General features: G+C 40.9%; 1 protein-coding gene across 4 annotated transcripts in view; it reads right to left on the bottom strand.

Moving 5' to 3' along the window:
- UST (uronyl 2-sulfotransferase) overlaps positions 1 to 18397 on the bottom strand; it is a 264462-nt gene that overhangs the window by 45156 nt on the left and 200909 nt on the right. For 2 of the 4 annotated variants that reach the window (XM_036315989.1, XM_036315990.1), the window contains exons 6-7: positions 7572 to 7669; positions 5955 to 6112 (exon numbers count right to left, since the gene is read on the bottom strand). In XM_036315989.1, the coding sequence (XP_036171882.1) occupies positions 5955 to 6112; positions 7572 to 7669 (256 nt within the window). The remainder of the gene's footprint in view (positions 1 to 5954; positions 6113 to 7571; positions 7670 to 18397) is intronic. The other 2 variants (XM_036315992.1, XM_036315991.1) reach the window with 1 other exon arrangement.

The raw sequence follows: 18397 nt of genomic DNA on the forward strand, positions 1-18397 counted from the left end.
TATATGATTTGTACTAGCTACTGTTTAAGGTATTCACTGGGGGGTCTTGAAGATATACTCTATGGATAAAGGGGAACTACTGTATATTCTTTTAATCCACAGAAACTTATTTCATTATAAAACTCTATCCCTTCCACCCCCCAAAATTAACTCTCATATAACACACTTTAAACCACTGCAATCAATTGTACTTGGAATCCTTTGATATTCAGGATCCCATTTTTAGACCCCAAATTGAGCCTAACTGTACATCTGTGTTCAAGCCTTATGTACTAGCAAACTCCAGTCTACAGATGCAACAAACTATTAGGAAACCACAGGCACTTTCTTGAGAAAATGGAGAGACATCGCCCCCTGCTGTACAGTTTAATTCATTAGCAGCGTTCTGAGGGACTCAATTGGGCACATGGAATACGAACTGAAGTTTTTTTTAAAGAACCGAATCTTAGGGTCTTACTTAAAAGAAAAACTCCATAAAATCTTTGGACACCTATCCTACATGATACATAGCAGTTTGAAAACTTCAACACTCAGCACAAGTTAATGGTAACTGGCCCAATCACATCTCAACATTTAATGTTGAAATCTTAACTCCCTGATATTTCTGGTAAGAATTAAGGCATAAAAACGGATGATTAAAAACAAAAAAACCAACAACAACAACAATAAAACCACAAAACAGTGGCTAGATGATGTGTGGATTGTCTGAGGAACAAGGGATTGGCCAGAAAATAGTTGTCCCCTTCCCTTAAGTCAGAAATACTGTTTTCTAAAGGCACGCAATTTCATAGTCATGGGTCAGCTGTCACTGCTGAAATAAGTCAAGCCTCTCTCTCTCTCTCTCTCTCTCTCTCTCTCTCTCTCTCTCTCTTTCTCTCTCTCTCTCACCTCTCTCAAATGTACAAGTTAGAAAGAGAGCCTGACGTCCTATTTCTCACAGACACAGGCCCCATCTCTCTCCCTTGATGAGACTGGCAGGCCAATAGCTAATTATTGAATCCTTGTCATATGCTAAGTTCTGGGCTAAGGGGCTCACATGGATTTGGTCAGATACATCTCCCAATAGCCCTGTGAAGTAGACAGTATTGTTTATGTATATTATACAGGTGGGGAAACAGGCTTAGAGGGCTTCTAGTTTGCCTCTGATTATACAGGTGCTGAGTGGAGGAACAGCTGTAGCACCTAGGCTGTCGACTTGAGAGTCTGTGCTCTAATCATTATGATATCCTGTCTTCTTGACAAAAATGCATAAGGTATGCAGAGAAAGGGCTGGACAATGTGACCAGAGATTTTGAATTGGGATCCCTGTCTTGATCACTTGTTACAGGGAGAAACCGATTCTGAAGGAATAACTCTCTAGCCAGGATTCCGTCATGTCCTCTAGGTGGCGATAGTCTCCATAACTAAAACGAAATTAATAAGTAAGGCAATGGGGAATGTTCAAAGTTGTGTGGTGTTTGTTTGTTTTCGGGTGGGGCAAGCACCCTATAATTGTGTTAAAAACGAAAGCAACCTTAAAACATCCGATGTGACACTTTAGTGTTATAATAATACAAACCTTAGAGATCATCCGCCCAAAGCTACACTTGCCAGGGTCATATGGGCAGAACCCGTAGCAGAAAGAGGACTAGAAGTCTCTTCTAACCCCCAACTCACTGCTGTTTTTTTAAAGAAGGACTTTTCTTTATGATACACAGGCCAAGATTTAATCACATAGTGTTTTTTTAACTTATTAAGATTTTTATTGATAGTTGAAAACCTGTATTTTTCCTATAGAATACTATATTAAAATTTCTCTGACATATTTGCTATTATTTTCTGTCAATGTCTTCAGATTTAAATACTGCAAAGCAAATTAATTCAGAGAGTACACTATTATACTCCTGTTGGGAGGTCTAAGCATCATTCATGCTGAGTAAAAGGATAATATTTAAATTTGTACTCTATCATTATTATTTATAAACATATTTAAGTAAAAATATTTTAAAAAACAAAACATCCACTTTATGAATGAACTTAAATGGTCAAAATTAGTCATTTGTTTGGAATTACACATTTTTCCTCTGTAATAGTTGGTGGCCAGATTTTCAGGGTGGCTCACAAAAGTCTAGTAAGTCCCTACTGTGGCTCCAATGTTTACATTTGTAATGAAAATGGGCTGAGAATGAATATTAATGTCATGCTACAAATGGAAAGTAATGGGTTAATATTAGGTCACAGAGTTCCATGTCTGGATGCTAGATGGCAATATTGAACTAGAACAGCTCAGTTATTTGCCAAGGCAAAGGTTCCTATGAGGGACGTTTACATAATGACTGATCCTATCACAAATATTCACATATGCTCTGTCTTCAATTTGTTTATTTATTTTGGCCTTTAACACCACTGTGATTTTAGCTCCAAAGGAAATTATGACTAAGAAAAATATTGATAGCTCACAGTGTGCCAGTTTTTAAGATCTAAAGAGGAAAAATATACATGAACTCGTTAACACTCAGGGCTCAGAAATATGAGTTCTGCCTCTTTCACAATTTGGTGGTTGACTATGGGTCAGTCTCTCAAATTCTTCGGGCTGGCTTCAGTTTCTCATTTTTAAAGGGTAAGCCACGAGCAAATGTAATCAAGCTTAAACAATTAGAAATGAGACTGTTTGGGCCTCAGTTCTCCCTAACTCAGACTGATACCCCGGTGGGGTTGAGTTCACTGAACACTCGCCCAAGACACTTGTAGCAATATCAGCAACTTCTCTTGTTACCCTCATGCTAAAACTTTCACTTTCATTTCACCTTGAGTACTCACTATCATAAACTTCTGAGATACACTAACCAGGTCTCTACCAAATGCAAACTTTAATATAAAATAACTCTAACAAACATTTTCTAAAAATTAAGTGTCTCAAATACATATGTTTGGTAGGAAACAACTTGACTTGTCAGCATACCTGCCTACAAGAAATAAAGAGGGGAAGGCAAACAGGCAAGCTGCTATTTAAAGAAGAAGTTATTAATTTCTTTAAAGGGCGGGTGTTGGAACAAGTCATACTGATTGGAAAGAATTAATGAAAATCATTCTAATCTGGAATAAGTGACAACCCATTTGAATGACAGACATTACTTTTTTCACCAGCTCCCAAATAGTCATTGCTATTTATGTCTTTTCTTAGCAACGGGACTGGTATAAATATTTTTTCGTGTTGTTGGAAGGGGATTAGTAAAAATCAGAGCACACCTGCATTTTTTTTAACAGGAAATACACTACAGAAGAACGGCTGGGGGAGTGTTTGCATCTTAGTCCAACTCCACGGGCAGGTCATCCACAAGGATTTAAAGGTCATGAGGTTCCTCAATGTCTTACCTTTTGGCTTTTCTTCCCTTTGTTCCCTAGGCTACTCAGTTATAGAAATTCTTTTATAAAGGGCAAGAGCAATGATTCGAGTGTGCCAAAATCTGTGGTTTTAGACTAAAAATGCACCAAGGCCTCACTGTGGCTCTTCTTTTAACTGATTTGACACCAACTCCCTGGTGTGTGGCCACGAGAAAACAATACAGGTGCTTAGTCTTTGCAGAACTAAAACCTATTGTGAAGCTGGCCAGGAGGGCATGTCGTCTCCTGTCCCTGCCTCGGGGACGTGGAGAGTCCTTGGGACATAGCAAGTATGGAGCTGCTTGGCCTTCAATGCCATCATAGAAAAATCTCTCAAGAAGATGCCAACAGATCAGGAGACAGTGGAAATTACTGAAGAATCATTCAGAGGTTCATTTGTTGTGTATATGACATATGGCAGCTGAAGAATGATTCTGAGGTGACATTCAAAATATGTAACAACCAGAATTCAGGAACTGAATTCAGGCCAGAGTCCCGAAGACCCTCTCATTTCTTCATTGTTGGGGTGGAGGGGTGGGCAGGTGCACCTGAGGGCGGTGCAGAAGGCAGTATAGATGTGTTCCACTATTTTAACCTCTAGTACAGCTGGACTGTGTCAACTGGGTGTGTGCTGGCCCTGGGTTTATAGAAACCTCTCACCCACTACACAGGGGATCAGATGTCCCTTATTCTCTCTCGGAGGAAGCCTCAGAGTATTAATATCCTGCTATCCCAAACTCAAAGGGGGAAGAATCTTTAATTAATAGGTGGAAAGATTGTGGCTGAAGGCAAACAAACTAACGGTAATTCAATTTTCAGAAATACGTTCTACTTTAATTAACATGCCTACAGTCATGGGACCAAGGCCCACAGTTTCTGAGAAGTCGTGCATTTAAATGAAGCAAACAGTTGGGAAATCAAGATGATATAACCTGATAACAGCAGTTAGTTAAGTGGGCTCTTTGGGATAAGCCTTTTGTTTGTGGTGTATTTGTGTTTAAGAAGAACAAAGATAAAAATGTCCTCATCTAAGTCCTCAGGCCCACACCCCCGATGTTGACCGGCAATGTGCTGAGCTTGGCATCTGGGATCTGAGTTAGTGTCGCTTCCCGATCCCAGGATGGATGACATGTGGTGTGGGCTCACTGATACTCTTCCCAGATGCTGGGACAAGACTGTATTCATCTTGTTTGACAACTAGGTGTCTCCAGGATTCAGTCAGTCTTTTATCTCGTACTATGTTTCACACACACACACACACACACACACACACACACACACACACGTGCAACCTGCATGCTCTTGTGCCATACAAGATCAAGCCAAAGAGGTAAAATAACAAAGAATAATGTAAACCTTTTCATCAAAGGAGTCTCATTTAGGATAAGATCCCATTTTGCATAAAGACCAGAGCTTCTCTTGTCTTACAGAACTAAAAACTGATCACATCGGGTTTCTTTAAATTCCTTCAATTCTTTAAATTGTTAAAAGGGCAAAGGAAGACCTAATTTCCCAAACCGACTATTTAGGGTTTATTATGCATCTGGTTTTTCAAACCACATTTCCTGTTGAGGAGACACAGGCAGGCACACCTTGAGATTGTTGGTCATGTCCCTGCCTCTGGGTACATGGGGATTTATCTCTGGATGAGAGAGCTGGGAGACAGAGGTGGCATCCCCAGCCATCTTCCTCCAGCGCAACACTGGGTGTGGGAGGGCACCTTATGGAACAGAATCCAGGGCTCCTCCAGGCAAAGACCAGTTTACTTGGGCATGGATACCTGCCAAGGACCCAGGTGTGGTGCCTGGCTGTGGAATTTGAGGCGGTGGGCTCTATTTGAAGAGCCTTTTGGCTGCTCCTCACTTCTCCAAGGCAGAAGGCTGCCTCCCATTTCAGATGACAGAATGAAACAATAAACAGATGAGTGAGTAAATATGCAAGGCCTAGGAGAATAGGAAGGAAACACACAATCTCATTTGTCTTTCCTCTCAGGATAAAATAATAATGACAAAAGCGAATGGATTTCTGAAAGTAATTGTATTTATCGTGATACTGTGGGCAACCTTCGTAATTGCTTTGCTGCATCCTCTTTCTTGCTTTTATTTGGAAACCCCTGCACTCACCAGGATAAAATCATAATTGTATTTTCAATTTGCTGCTCTATCTATTCTATTTGCCAGGATTTTGTTCGCCAGAGTGTTTTTGTCAACTGGAAATAGAGCCAGAGATACTTCATTGCACGATGGTTCCTTCGCCGCTTCACGTTTCCATCAATGGACCCCAGACATGCAAAACCTACGCATTAGTTCACCCCAGCAACATGCTCATCAGCAACAAGGCTGATGGACACAGTGCAGATTTCACATTCCAAAGGCAGGAGAAATGGAACCATCAACCTTTAAAACATGGCGACTTTATGTTTGGACCTGAGGCTCAAGGTTTGGGCATTCGTATCTGATGGCTCTAACCTTGCTTTGCGAGCCAGGGGGACTTACCTTCCTTAACAAAAGAGACGACTTCACTCCTGTATTTCCAGAGTCCTTTTCAAGGTGACTAATGCTAGAAACAGGGAAGCACGTGCTTACAGTTACCTGGGTCTTTGTAGATACTGAGCACACCCTTGAAGTAATGAGGTAAAAATCTTTCCAGTAACAGCAGCACATCTTCCAGCTCTTCGAGGATCCCCACAAGCAGGAAGTTTTCATTCACGTTAAGTTTTGCTCTTTCCAGGGCCCACTCACCAGGCTCCCTTTATGGACAGAACAATCATTTTTAAATCAGAGATTCATTTTGGAGATGCAGCAACAACATGCTGAAAGTGTATCTCTTTACCCACCGCCCTCATGTGCATAAGTCCACATCCCATTTCTTCAAGGACCAGCCCTGATGTAGGCACCTCCAGCAGCTTGCCCTGCTCCTTCCGGCCGGCACCCTTGCCCTTGCCCCCAACACCTTCTCACTGCTAACCCTCTCACCAGTGTGTAACACCTAGCTCAGGGCCTTGAACTTTGTTGGAAGAAGGCTACAGGCACGTGGAGTTAGGTCCTAGCCCTAATAAACATTGACCAAGGAGTGATTTGAATAGCTTTTTATTATGAGGACCAAACAGAACCAATAAGATAAAGATAGAAGTGTTGAAATGTGAAATTCATTGACATAGTATTTCTATAGGGCTCAGAATAGGGGTTGGGTCATGTCTGCTAATCATCTTATTATTGTTTTTAAAGTTCAAGACTGTTTTTTGAAATTATAGGAGGAACCCCCCCCCCCCCCCCCCAATCTCATTTATAGAGCAGATCTCATAGAACACTGACACTTCTAGCCCAGGAATTCTGACCATGAACAAACTTTTGTGTTATGGTCCACTCAACACCACAGCAATACACATAACAATGAAGTAGTAATCATGTGGCAGCAACAAGTACAGTGACTGAGCTGTGACTTGGAACCAGCTCTCTGCCCCTGATCTCTTCAGGAACACAGTGACCTTCCAATTCCTGTCTCTCTGGGGAAAAGTGCTGCTCCTGATAACAGGGTTTATTTTCCATCAAGCAAAGGTGGTATTCATTGCCACCACTATTTCTTCTCCAGGCTGCACATTTGTCCAGCACAATGAATGGCAACTGTAACTAGAACAGGATCATCTTTGAGATGGTTACAAAGGCCTGCTCCAGCCCCCAGAGACCGTGATGAGATAAGGGTTCCTAACAAGTACCCTGGGAATGCTGATGCAGGACGTGGGCCTTAGATCTGAGTAAGTCCCTCTCTAAAGAGGGCAATCACTAGAAAGCACTTTCCTCTCTTTCTACCAAGTATGTCTCATGAGAGATACTATCAAAGTATGGGTGTGAGCATCCAGTGTTTCAGACCCAATTAGACATGCCACACAGGCCAGGACAGCTGTGGACGGGGTGCAGTCACTGTGGAGGAGCAGGCTGGTGCTCACCACTGGTCCTTACTATCTCGTGGCTCTGTAGCAACAGCTGCTTAACACACAGTCTAAAAAAAGACTTTGGTTGGCATTTCAGTGGGGTTGTCCCAAGGCCTCTGTCAGAACTTGTTAATTTTTTTTATTTGCAGGACTTTCAGAGTCTCAAATGAGATCTTCAGAGATTAACAGTCCATATTAACTGAATTCCAGGAGTTTGAGAGACAAGAGATTGTACCCCTGTTCTCCCCATGAGCATGCCATGAGCTTTCGTCTTTACCTGCATCTGGGATGCTGTCCACAGAAGTACGGGATAATGTAAAATAACCTGGGGTTGGAACACTCGGGATAGTTTTCGAGAATACACTCATTGATATCCTAGAAGAGAAAACACCGCAGTGAGATTCTGTAGCCTCGGCAAGTGCCTTGTCAAACGCCACACACTGTAAGAAAAACTGATGCGTAATTACTTGAGCAAGACTACCAGTAAGATGTCGAGAACTTGTAAATTTCTTGAGAACGCTTTCTTTCCCCTCATACCATCCTGTCCCACTGGTCAGGTACACACCCGGTCAGAGTCTTTCAGAGAGTGTGGTTCTGGTGAGGAAACGGCATCTCCGCATTTCCCATAGGCTGGAAGTCTTAGCTCTGTCACAAGCATCTAGCCTTTGTGGCTTATTGTGGCCCCAGCAGTTACCGGCCAACTGGTAGGTATACAGTTGACACTTAACACATATTTGTGGAATGAATTCAGCATGACTTAATTCTTAATTCATTAATCAGAGGTCCCTGTACAGCAGCCCCATAGAAATGTCTTTCCCTGTGTATCCATATGTCCAACAAGTCATTATTAAGTCCTCCAATAGTCACATAAAGGGTCTGTCCACCTTGGGGTGGCTGTAAATCACTTCTAATGTATGTTAGAAAGTGACAGGATGTTTGTATACTCACATTGTCTCACTTTCAAGGGCAACAATTATGATGTCCAGATTTTCTATTTCTCTTCCATGAGGTCAATTAAATATGTGTCTGTGAGCATTACAAGAGCTTACCATGGCTTAAAGGGGTGAATAGAAGGGCTAAGTAACAACTTCTATCAAGGCAGGTTACACTGATACCTAGATCAGACACTGGTTCTTAGGTTAAGTCTAAGGAGAAAAGATAGCCCAATTTACAAACACACCAACAGCTATGGATGTCTTTCCATAGACAATACTGTCAAGGAAAACTAAGAGAGGATGTAACTCACAAATATGGTCACATAGTTGATGGAGTTTATCAGTCATTTGAAGCCACTATATCTGATATGATGGGGGTAGGTGGTCATTACCAATTTTTTATGTAAGTTGGAAATAAGAAAAATATAAATTAAACTTTTTTTTACAATAATCTCCTTTTCCCCCCTCACGCCTCTTTGGTTTATATATTGATTCATTAAATGCCACAATTACACTAACAAATTCACTGGAACAAACAGATCCAGCAAGAAACACACTCGAAGCATTCGAGTCTACCGTGGAAAGCAGAGGAGCACAGTTCGCAGACAGGAACATACGCTGCTTCTCGACTTCTGTCCTGATAAACCCATAGTAAGTTGAAAATATCGTAAGTCGAAATGCATGCAGCCCAGCTGGTGTGGCTCAGCGGTTGAGCATTGACCCATGCACCCAGAAGAGGGCGCCAGTTTGATGCCTGGTCAGTGCACATGCCTGGGTTGCAGGCTTAAACCCCAGTGGGGACCATGCAGGAGGCAGCCAATGGATGTTTCTCTCTCATTGATGTTTCTCTCTCTCTCCCTCCTTCTCTCAAAAAATCAATAAAAAATCTTTAAAAGATGCATGCAATACACCGAACCTGCAAGCACCATCGCTTGGGCTGCTTACCTTACATATGCTCAGAGACTTACATTAGCTGCAGTTGGGCAAAGTCATCTCACTGCCACTGCCCAGAATCACAAGAGAGTATCATATACGGTGTATCACTAGCCCGGGAAGAGATCAAAATTCAAAATTCAAAGTATGGTTCCTATTGAATGCCTCATTGTGTGGCTTAGAGTTGGCGAGAGTTGGCAGAGGACATCCTCTGGCTGAGGTGGGGGTGGGGAGGGCTGAGGAGCTGCAGGAGCCTAAGGAGACCAGTTTCCTATTGGGATCCACAAATAACCTCACAAGGTCAATTTATGGGAAGACACAAATTCCTAGTTTAAGAAGCTCCGTTAACAATTCTTTTCTTAGAACAAGGCATGTCCCAGGGGATTTGAGAGCTTTCCAATTGAGCCCATTAGGATGATGAATGGTGTTGCCCACAACTATTCTGTGCCATAGGAGGACATAAATAAAAGATGACTCAGGTGTAAGATCAAGTGGAAGCTGTAAAGATCCACACATTTGTCTGCCCCAAGCTTAGCCACTCAAGGACGAGGGGTAGCATGAAAGTGCTCCTGGCCACTCACACAGTCCATTCTTACTGGAACTCCGACCATCAGCGAGTGACACTTTCAGCATCCTGGGAAACTGAATGGGACAAGTGTCTACACAGCTGCTCTTACAGGGTTCTGCTCTGGCAGGCACCGTCCGGTCCCCCTCCCCACTTCAGTTTCCCCTGGTGTTAATGGTTTTATCTTTGGCATAAGGCTTCACTATGCTGTGTTGTTTTACAATCACCTTTTTATATTCAAGTTCTCTTAGTATTTATACAGAGAGTGTTCCATATATGCGGCTGATTCTGACTGTAGGGCCCATAGGGCCCAGGAAGTCTGGTCTCTCTAACTGGATCCTGCAGTTAAAGAGCATCTTATGGAAAAAAATATATTTAAGAGAACAGTTTTCCTTTTCTCCTTCCTAGGGTCCAGATTGTTGAGAGTTCTTCTCTCTACCTTACCCTTTAAGAAAAATAGGGGCTACTTTGGTTAAAAGGGGAAGAGTAGGTTTCTCATGTGTTCAATAGTGTCAAATGCTGTGTAGGATGTATATTCTAAATGTCAAAAAAAATCTTTAAAAATACATGGCATCTCTTATTAAGATGAAATTTAATTTATTGTAATTTTGGTCTCTAGTGTCAATTTCTCAGCTACTGTAGTTTTCATTATCTGTTGTGAATAAATAAAGCTCTTTGGGCTGCTAAAAAGCTGGGGTATCATACCAACATGGCTTTCAGGAAGGCGCACTGCTCTGCCCCTCCCCCCGACCCCCCACCCCCCACCGGTGGGGTGCTGGGCAGGTTTCCCGAATTTAGCTCTCTGGCCTTTCTGAAAGCCACACCTGCTGGGCCAATGCTGTTCCAGGCTTTGGGGTGGGAAGGGCTGCCAAGTATGCAGAATTTCGCCAGATTGTGTGGTTATTTTATTAGGTGGATAAATGTCTACAGATTCTAGTGTAAAAACACTGAGCCCAGCCCAGTTTTGTGAAAACATTAGCAAAGGTAAAAGTGGAATACATTATCAGTCACTAGGTCTCATAATTATAGTTTTTTTGGCTAATCATCATGTTCCTTCCTTCTACATGTGATGTCTGGAACATTAGCACAAAGAATGTCTGTCTGTAAGCAGAGGTTAGCTCCAGTGGAAGTTACTTAAGAAACCATTGGATACACTAAATTTTATACAAGTGGGACATTTTATGAGAGTCTATCTTGACAAAAAGTTTGGGGCATAAATTTTTATACAATCATCAATTATGAGGACTGTATTCAGTGATTAGTTGAAGGAATAGTGAGGAAAAAGAGGCCAAGTAGGGTCATTTCTTTAATGCTATTGGTCAGAAATAAAATACAAGATAGAACTTTCACCTGGGATTCTAATTTTAAATTTTTGACTAGAATTTTCTTGCATAGTTTACATCTGTGATGCCACATATGATCTATGTAATTTCATTTCAGAGATTCTTAATTTGAATAGCTCAAAATCGGTTGCTCATTATGTTCAAACAATTCAAGCTGAAGTCTTCAACAAACCAAAGCCAAGTCTCTTTAATTATATTATGAATTGAGGCATCTACTATATACAAGGTCTCATGGTAAGCACTAGGTCCCAAGTATCTGACAAATAATTGCATCTATCTTCCTTTATTTGTAGTTTATAATATGCAATCTTACTAACATTTATATAAAATATCTTCTTGGTAGCCGGTTCCCTTTATTTGTATGTGGTTTCTGTTTTTATTAATGTTTTTGCCTTATATTAAAATATGAGAGTGAGAAAGAATCTCCTACTCAAAATGAGCCTACAGGCCAAACATTGTAAGCACATAAAAAATAAAATCTAATACCAAGAAAGATAGGCAGCAAAATCTACTGTTGGAACATTAATTCATTCCAGTTGGCTTTAAGGAAGGAACAACCTGACAAAGACTTTAAAATAAGTATGTCTAGGATGTTGAAAAGATAAAAGAATGAATAACTTCCTTTCAAAAAAAGGACACGAAATTATGAAATAAAAACATGAAACAAGAACATGAGGATATTAAAAAAGAATTATAAATCTTAAAAAATGAAAAATATGATCATCAAAATAAAAATTTAAGAAATAAATAGATTTAAAGAGAAAATTTGTGAATTAGAAAGTAGTCATGAAAAACTGACCAAAAATGTAATTTAGAGAGATTAGATAGATGATAGGTAGAGAGACAGAGCAGTAAAGGGATATGGAAAAAGAGATTGTGAAGTTCCAACAGTCAGTAGGAGTTCCTGAAAAAGAGAACAGTGAACTGGTAAGGAAGAAATATTTAAGTGAATATTCTAAAAACAGTATGTGATTCTTTAGGCTAAAAGTGTGCTATGAGTACTGAACAAAATAAACAAAGTTAAATTTATACCCAAGTCCTTTCAAGTGAAACTGCAGGATATCAAGGGAAAGGAAGAAAAGGAGATGACCAATGAAGGAACCATAATTAGGCTGATAGCAGATTTCTTTCCCCTCCCTTATTCCCTCCCTCCCTCCTTCTGTTCTTCCCTAGTGGTTTTGTGGTTACTACCATCTGGACTCATGGCATTAAGTGCAGAACCAGGTCTTATTTGTAGTTCTTATCCTGTGGGAACAATGAGACTATTACAGATCTGGTTACCAAGCAGCAAGAATCTCATTCACTTCCTACTTGAGGCTGTGGCTTTCCAGACTCTCCAGGTCCACAGACTCTGATAAAGCCATATTTTGCACTGAGAGGTCAGAAATCATGTTGTTCAGCGGCCTTTGCTTGGCCCTTAAAGCACTGAGCCTGGTTCTGGCCTCCACATCGACAGAGAGCACTTTTAGTCCCTTCGCCTTGCAGGAGCCTGGCTGCCACTGCCCAGTCCTGAGCCAGAACCCCGCTGGCCTGCGACTTTTCCACTGCGCATCATCCTGGTACTGCTCCAGGCATGGGATGCTCTTCTTATTTTTTAACCTGGTGAATCCTTTGTATTTCCTGTGTTAATATTTTATCTACCATTGCTATGTGAAATCACTACCCCGTGTTAATGTGGTCCTGTGAGGGCTCTTGATGCTTTTTTCCTACAGGAAGGTCTATCGGAAGAAATACCGAGTGCAGAGGTATGGATAACGGGTATAGAGAATGCACCTTGCTAAGTTGAAGGAAAGAAGCTCGGGATAATGTCAAGTCTGTGCAAAGCAAGGTAAATGCTTGTTAAAACGGATCATTTCTGCTTCACGAGTATGTCAGAGAGCATAGGGCCAATGCACAGTTTAAGCCAGACATCAAAAGTGTGATTCCTAAGAATTCTTACAAACCTTGCAAGACATTAATATATTGTAGTAGTGACTTTATTATATTGGTGTTGTTTTGAATCTGTTCATCGATACAAGTATGTTGCCAAAAGTTTCAGTGTTTGAAGTACGCCGTGAATACAAAAATGGTATCATCTTTGCTTTGCATATTCTTCATGTGTATTACACAGACTCTCAACTTCTGCAAGAAAAGCTTCATGTGTCCTCTCTGTTTTATGGTACCCACCCAGGGTCAGGCAGGTGCTCTCTGATAGCTCATAAAAGTAGCCTTTGAAGATGATGAAATTTTCATTTGAACTGCACTTTGCCAATGTCTAGCACATCACTACGGGAATTGGATAAAAGCTTTCAGAAGAGGGTACTGTTTTGCAGTAAACAACATTATAAAAAACTCACCAGCAGAGCAAAATCAGAGATGCAAGCACTGATAAATTTTATTCAAAAAGCACTTAAATGATAGTGTAGATAAAAATATGTCATTACGGATACTTAATTTTAGCAGACATCTGCATAATGGAAATGTCATTAAACGACCTATAAACTACTGCCTGCTAGCAAAGGTGCATTCCAGATGTGGGCTCCACTTAGAGGATAAATGACTTTGGGATTTGGGGATTCTAGGCCCAGAAAACACCATGTGGCTGGACCTCTGCCACTAGCAGCTCTGCTGTGAGCCCAGAGAGCGCTGTCTTGGTTGACCAGGGACAGAGTAGCCTCCTGAGACTAGACCTCTTCGGCCCGGTGCATTCAGCCCGATGCAGAGATGGCAGCAGCCTTTGCAGAGGGGGCTATGCTGACAATATTTGGAAGCATAAGCCCATGGGATGATTGTCCTTATAACATGGCTAATACTGAGATGCTGACTGTACCCTTAAAATAAGAAGGTCAGGTTTATGGCGAAGCCCACCCCCCTTCCTTTCTACCTAGTCACATAGAAAATGGACCATTCTATGGGCTTTCTGTGGATGTGGCGAGGTGGTATCACTTGAATGAATTGCCAGTGGATCCTATGGGGCCTACAATTGACCATTCTAAATCTTAATCTAACCATGGAAATGCATTTTGACTTGTGATTGCTCTCTAGGTGACACTAGAAGGAAAAGATGATGGTATAAGTTAGACCAGAGATCAGAAGGACCAGTGGAGATTTTACTTAAAAGCTGAATTATGAAGGAGAAAGAAATGAATCATTACCTCGAAGCTGTTCATTTCACCAGCTAAAGGAATCCCAGGAGGTAGGCTGGATCTCAACACTGTCTAGTGTTTCCTGGAGGCAGGACTGAGCCAAAAAAACCCCAGGCTCAAACAGATCTTCGCAACCAGCGCGAACCTTTGTGCGCGTAAGAATGGCAAGAATTCCTGGGAAACCAAGTATTTCCTTTAAGGGTATTATACCATAAAAATTATTTATGACCCCTTTGGGCCACACAAGTTTCTAAAAGCCACAGAAACTGCTTAGTCTCAAAGAATTTTGATGATTTTGCCTTCACAGCTGAAGAGGTTCAGAGTTCCTTTTCCTTTCTTTCAAGTCCAATAGTCTAATTGTTTTGGCTTAAGAGGCCAAAGTAAACCACAAAAGTCACACTTTCAGCTTCTGGTTATCCAGGGTATAAACAGCATGTTTGTGGATTTGTTTAGGCTCACAGCCTCTTTTCTCTGCGGCTTCATATTCCCAACTCAGAAAGTCATAAGGGATTCACAATAGATTTAATAAAGAGAAGTTGAAACTAAATAGTCAGAATAATTATTTTAGGTTCACTGGGAATTTCAGTTTCTTAAACTGACTAAGACTTGTCTTGGTGATGGAGATTTACTGGATCATTCTCTCTTTTTTGGATATTTGAAATTTTCCATAACGTATAGTAAAAAGCAGACAAAAAAATTCAAGAAACTCTGAGTCTAGTTGTGTTCCCACCACATGCCTCAATTTTTTTCTGCCTTCTTTTTACCTGGGCCTTTTTAAATGTAGTTCATTTGTTAATTCATTCATTCAAATTTGATCTTTCATTGCTTTAAGGCTTCTTAGACTTTTATCCAGGGGGGTAGGAGGTCCCTATGAAGTCTTAGACTTTCACTTTTTTAATGTTCCAGCTGAAGTTGGTCTAGAGTCCTCATTTCTGACCTTGTCATGGGCTCTGCTTCTTGGATTCTTTCTGCTCTAGAATGAAATACAACAACATAGAATGCAAGGGGAGGATGGGACCCTACAAAATCAAGCGCTTTATTATGCTGGTTACTGAGATCTCTCTCAGAGCTTCCTGATAGGCTGTTCTCTCATATTTTCATTATGTACATCTGTGTTTAAGGGTACAACCAACATAAAACCAAATTCCTATCCTTTAAGGGTTGTTTTATAATAGTTTTTCTTTTATTACCTTTTCCTTTCTCTTACTCATGTTCTCTCCCTTTTTAAAATTTATCAGCTGCCCACGGATCAGACCAAATCTCTATAAATAATAAAAAAATCCAAACCACTATAAAACTTTCCACATATATAAGTATAGTATTTATTGAAATACGGGACTATTAAAACAGTTTCCCAGATCATCTGTCTTTTGAATCTATAAAACTGAGAATGAAAGGCAAAGAAAAGCAAATACTTTGTAAACTCAATTTAAAATGGATGAGTGTCACACCAATAATGAAGAGGTCAATTCCAAAGACTGGGTGTATAAATCTGTTTATCATTTAGACACACATGTGAAAGAATCTGGTGAAAAATGAATCAAACATATTTGGGAGGGAGGCTATTCCTCTCTCTCTCTCTCTCTCTCTCTCTCCATGAACAATTTATTAAGCCGCATCAACGATGCTAAGTTAGGGGGTTAGGACCAATTCTCCGTAATGATCAGTATAAACACTGTCAACACTCACGGGTAACAACCAATAAATGTAACAAGTTCTGGTGTAGTTCTTCAACCCTTCCCTTACTGGGCTCCCAGTGCATGCTGGGCACTGTGTTATCTGGTCCCTGACCGGTTCCCTAGGTGTTCACGTTCAAGAGCAGAGGTAGCCAGCACCACTGCCCACAGAGCCTGTCAGGGAACCTGAGTGCATGAATGGGGCCCTGTGCCGCATGCACTGCCTGAGTGGAGAAGCCTGGGGCAAACTGGAAAGCACATTTCCTGTCTCCGGGCCGGTGCTACTCAGCTAAAGCCAATCACTGCCACGCCGAATGTGTGCCAGGGTTGCCCCATTTTCAAGAGAAGCTGGAAATGTGGAGTTCCGTGTGAAATCTCTGAATTTGTAAATGTTAGTACCAAAACAAAACAAAAACTGTGAGTGAGACATCTGAGATTTTACTGCCTATATCTTCTAGGATTTTAATGGTTTCACGACTTACATTTAAGTGTTTTATCCATTTTGAGTTTATTCTTGTGTATGGTGTAAGCTGGTGTTCTAGTTTCATTTTTTTGCATGTACCTGTCCAATTTTCCCAGCACCACTTATTGAATAGACTGTCTTGACTCTCCTGTATGTTCTTGCCTCCTTTGACAAATAATTGACCATAGAGGTGTGGGTTGATTTCTAGGCTCTCTGTTCTTTTCCATTGATCTATATGACTGTTTTTATGCCAGCACCAATGATATATCTGATAAGGGGTTAATTTCCAAAATATACAAAGAACTTATACAATTCAACACCAGGAAGACAAATAATCCAATTTAAAAAATGGGCAAAAGGCCGGAATAGACGCTTTTCCAAAGAGGACATACAGATGGCCAATAGACATTATGAAAAGATACTCAATGTCACTAATCATCAGAGAAATACAAATTAAAACCATAATGAAATATCACCTCACACCTGTCAGAATGGCTACCATCAATAAACCAACAAACAAGTACTGGTGCGGATGTAGAGAAAAGGGAACCCTTGTGCACTGCTGGTATGGAATGCCAATTGGTGTAACCACTGTGGAAAACAGTATGGAGTTTCCTCCAAAAATTAAAAATGAAATTGCCTTCTGATCCAGCAATCCCACTTCTGAGAATATATCCTAAGAATCCCAAAACACCAATCAGAAAGAATATATGCACCCCTACGTTCATAGCAGTGTTGTTTATGATAGCTAAGATCTAGAAACAGCCCAAGTGCCCATCAGTGGATGACTAGGTAAAAAAGCTGCGGTGCATTTACACCATGGAATACTATGCAGCTAACTTCTGTGACAGCATGGATAGACCTAGAGATTATTAAGCTAAGCGAAATAAGCCTGTCAGAGAAAGACAAATACCATATGATCTCACTTATATGTAGAAGCTAATGAACAAAATAAACTGATGAACAAAATAGAACCAGAAACATGGATATATGATACAGCCTGACAGATGTCAGAGGGGAGGAGGGTGAGGGGGGCAGGGGGAAGAAGTGAAGAGAATAGCCAAAGACCATATTTGCTTAGCCCTTGGACACAGACAACAATGTGGTGAGGGCCAGAGGGAGGGGAGGGTGGGACCTGGGTGGAGTCAGGCAAAGGTGGGGGGGAGTGATGGGAGACATCTATAATAATGTTAACAATAAAAATAAAATATAATTTAAAAAATTGTGAAACATAACATGTCTGCAGGTCAAATATATGACCCACCGTTTTTCAGTTCGTGCTCCACTGTCTTTAGACACAGCCATTTCAAATTTGGGTAGCCCCTGAAGAAATACATTATTTTCTGTCCTATGTGTCTGACAAGAATAATGTTGGCAGATAAAGAACAAGTGGGATTTGTAATGAGGCTGGATCATATAAGAGTTAACTGTGGGACAGAGAAGAAAACACTGGAACTGGCATCAGATGACCTGGGTTTGAGTCTTGGTCTCTTATTAACCTGTTGGATTGTGATGAGCAAGATACTTCGCCATTTTGAGCATTAAATTCCTCATGTATAAAATAAGGATAGTAATACCCCTTTCACAGGATGACTGCAGTAATTAAAGAAAATATATTTGAAAAAGCTTCATAAACTACCAAGAGAACTGCAGGAGTGATTGGGTGGTTTGGATTTTGAACATGTTAAGGGCTCTGAAGGATTCAGCCCCATTGGATACAATGGTCATGGCAATGCAAGGGCTTGATGGTTCAACTCACCCCTGCAGGAAAACATTGTGCTGGTAGGGACAGGAAGGAGAGCTGTGGCTCAGAGGGAGCATGGTTTCCTTCATGAGAAAACTTATGAGGCCCAAAAAGCCCACAATGAAATCCTTGACTAACGAAGTGATGAATATCCACCTGGCAAATTATTTGTGGCAAATTTCAAATCCCAGGTTGGCTTCCTACTTTGGGATATTTTCAAATCACCACTTACTTCTCCACCCTCAAGTCAAAGAATGAGAATTCATTTCAATATTAGCCCAAGAAAAACACAATCAGGGAAGATCACGATGCTGGTGTA

The sequence above is a fragment of the Myotis myotis genome, unplaced genomic scaffold (assembly GCF_014108235.1).
Source record: "Myotis myotis isolate mMyoMyo1 unplaced genomic scaffold, mMyoMyo1.p scaffold_m19_p_7, whole genome shotgun sequence".
Lineage (NCBI taxonomy): Eukaryota > Metazoa > Chordata > Mammalia > Chiroptera > Vespertilionidae > Myotis > Myotis myotis.